Source organism: Chaetura pelagica, unplaced genomic scaffold, assembly GCF_000747805.2.
Source record: "Chaetura pelagica isolate M959 unplaced genomic scaffold, ChaPel_1.0 scaffold369, whole genome shotgun sequence".
Classification (NCBI taxonomy): Eukaryota; Metazoa; Chordata; class Aves; order Apodiformes; family Apodidae; genus Chaetura; species Chaetura pelagica.
The window spans coordinates 1,218,338-1,220,544 of NW_009970235.1; the positions used below are offsets into that span (position 1 = coordinate 1,218,338).

Sequence of the window (2,207 nt, forward strand, 5' to 3'; positions counted from 1 at the left end):
CCAGGAGGGTTTAAATCTATAGTTTGTTTGAGACCCGTGAGGTCTCTGACCCCAGGAGGGTTTAAATCTATAGTTTGTTTGAGACCCGTGAGGTCTCTGCACGTCCCAAGGACACCAGGAGGGGTTTGCGGCCCCAGGAGCTGAGGGAGTGAATTGGGCTCCACCTGGGGATCCCAGCACGGAGCAGGATTGATGGCCCAAGGTCAGAGCCAACAAAGCCCCTTCTGTCCTGCTGCTCAGGGCAGGTGACACCAGTGGGTTTGTTAACTGGGGAGGCAGCCAAGGGGGCAAGAAAGGTCAGAATTTTACCTGAAGAGGTAAAAAGTGACCTGCTAGGATGGGATGTGTGAGCAGGGGCGGGAAACTGACAGGGTCATGGGGAGCGTGGGAGGGGCTGTGAGCCCTGGAGTGCCCAGGGAGTGGGGACACGGGAGGGGACTTTGGGAATAGGGAATAGAAACCTTATTCACCTGCCTATGGGTGTGCCTGCTTGTTTAGGTCACCCATTCCTGCAGGAATGTGAATAAACTGTGCTTTGTTGGAGGGTCTGTGTGGGCCTGTTCATTGGTGCCACAAACGTCTCTCACAGGGGCAGGGTGGGCTGGAGCCCCCCAGGAGCAGGTCATGGCACAGCAGCTACAACTTGTCTGCAGGTTCCTGCCCCTCACTAAAAGAACTGCCGGTCATAGAAGATTTTGCAGCCAGGGCTGGAGCAGCTGAGGGAGCTGGGAATGTTTTAGTCTGGAGAAAAGGAGGCTGAGGGGAGACCTTAGTACCCTCAACAGCTGCCTGACAGGAGGCCGGAGCAAGGGGAGGTCTGGCTTTTCTCCCGAGGAGCAAGTGATAGGACAAGAGGAAATGGGCCCAAGTTGTGCCAGGAGGGGTTTAGACTTGATATTGGGAAAAACCTTTTTCCCAGAAGGGGTGTCAGGCCCTGGCCCAGGCTGCCTGAGGCAGTGGTGGAGCCCCCACCCCTGAAGGGATTTAAAAGCCTCTTAGATGTGGTGCTGAGGGATGTGGTTTAGCACTGGACTTGGCAGTGCATGGGTTAAGAGTTGGACTCAATGATCTTAAAGGTGTTTTCCAAGTGACAGTATTCCATGATTGCCTGGTAGCTGAGGCTGGCACAGCCCATCACTTCCCTTTCTGACCCTCTGGCTGCTCTCCTGAAGCCTGTGTGGGAGCATTTTGCAGGATGTGGCAGCTGCAGGATGATGGATGGTTCTGTCATTCAAGCACAGCCCAGATTTCCTGATGTCAAATGCAAGAACCCAGAGGTGAAAGAACCAGTTTTTTGGTGCCTCCTCCAGACAAACTGTGAGCACTGAAGCCTCCGTGTGGCCCCATAACACTGCTTGGGGGGGAGCAGCACAGCAGCTTGGAAGTGCAGCATAACCCAAGGTTAAAAGAAGAAAATGAACCAGTATTAAAGAGCTCGTGGGTATTTTGCACACCTCAGAGCTTGTCTGCTTGTGATCCAACAGGTCAGTTCTGCTTAGAGTCACTGGGAAGCAGACAGAGGCACATGGCCTTCCATCCAGCTGCATGGGGATTAAAAAGTTATTTAAAAAAGAAGGGAAAGTCACTGCTAGTGGGGAGGAAACAGCAGCAGCACAGAGCTCCTCTGGCAGCTCAAGACATCCCGTTTACAGACCTATTTTACAACCCAGAAAGCACAGGAGGGATCATCCCCCACCCGGAGGCAGCAGGTGAATCGGTCGAGGCTGGGCAAAGAAAGAAAAAACAAACCTGCCAAGGCCCGTTATCAGCCCCACGGGACCGGCTCCGGGACCGGCTCGTGCCGGGTTTGCCGGGTGCTGGGCCCGGGGAGTGTTTTCCCGGGAGATAAGGAGCCGCAGCTGCTGCCGGAGCCTCCCGGGGACCTGGCGGGAGCCCGAACCCTACCCAGGTGAGCGACCGCCCTTGCTCGGGGAGGATTCATTACCCAGGCGGCTGATTGCGGGTCCTCCCTCAGCGCCGGGGTCCGGGCTCTGCCCTCGGGGCCGGGAACCCCGGGGGTGACTCTGCCCGGACCTGCAGCGCCCGGAGCTGAACCACGAGTTTCCCCGCGCGGTGTTCGGGTCAGAACAGCCGAATCTTCCTCTCTTGGGAGGCTTTTGCTGGCAGAAAGAAATACGTAAGGGTCGGGTGAGCACAGCTGCGGTGCTCCCGGCCGTGGGGACAGGGCGGGATGCTGGGATCTCACC

General features: G+C 56.6%; 2 protein-coding genes across 2 annotated transcripts in view; one reads left to right on the forward strand and one right to left on the reverse strand.

Moving 5' to 3' along the window:
- The window catches only part of B2M (beta-2-microglobulin), a 3,317-nt gene extending 1,375 nt beyond the window's left edge, over positions 1 to 1,942 (reverse strand). The window contains exon 1 of the mRNA XM_010005926.1: positions 1,906 to 1,942. Within this exon, the coding sequence (XP_010004228.1) occupies positions 1,906 to 1,942 (37 nt within the window). The remainder of the gene's footprint in view (positions 1 to 1,905) is intronic.
- The window catches only part of PATL2 (protein associated with topoisomerase II homolog 2 (yeast)), a 10,983-nt gene that overhangs the window by 3,118 nt on the left and 5,658 nt on the right, over positions 1 to 2,207 (forward strand). The gene's annotated exons all lie outside the window — the stretch shown is intronic.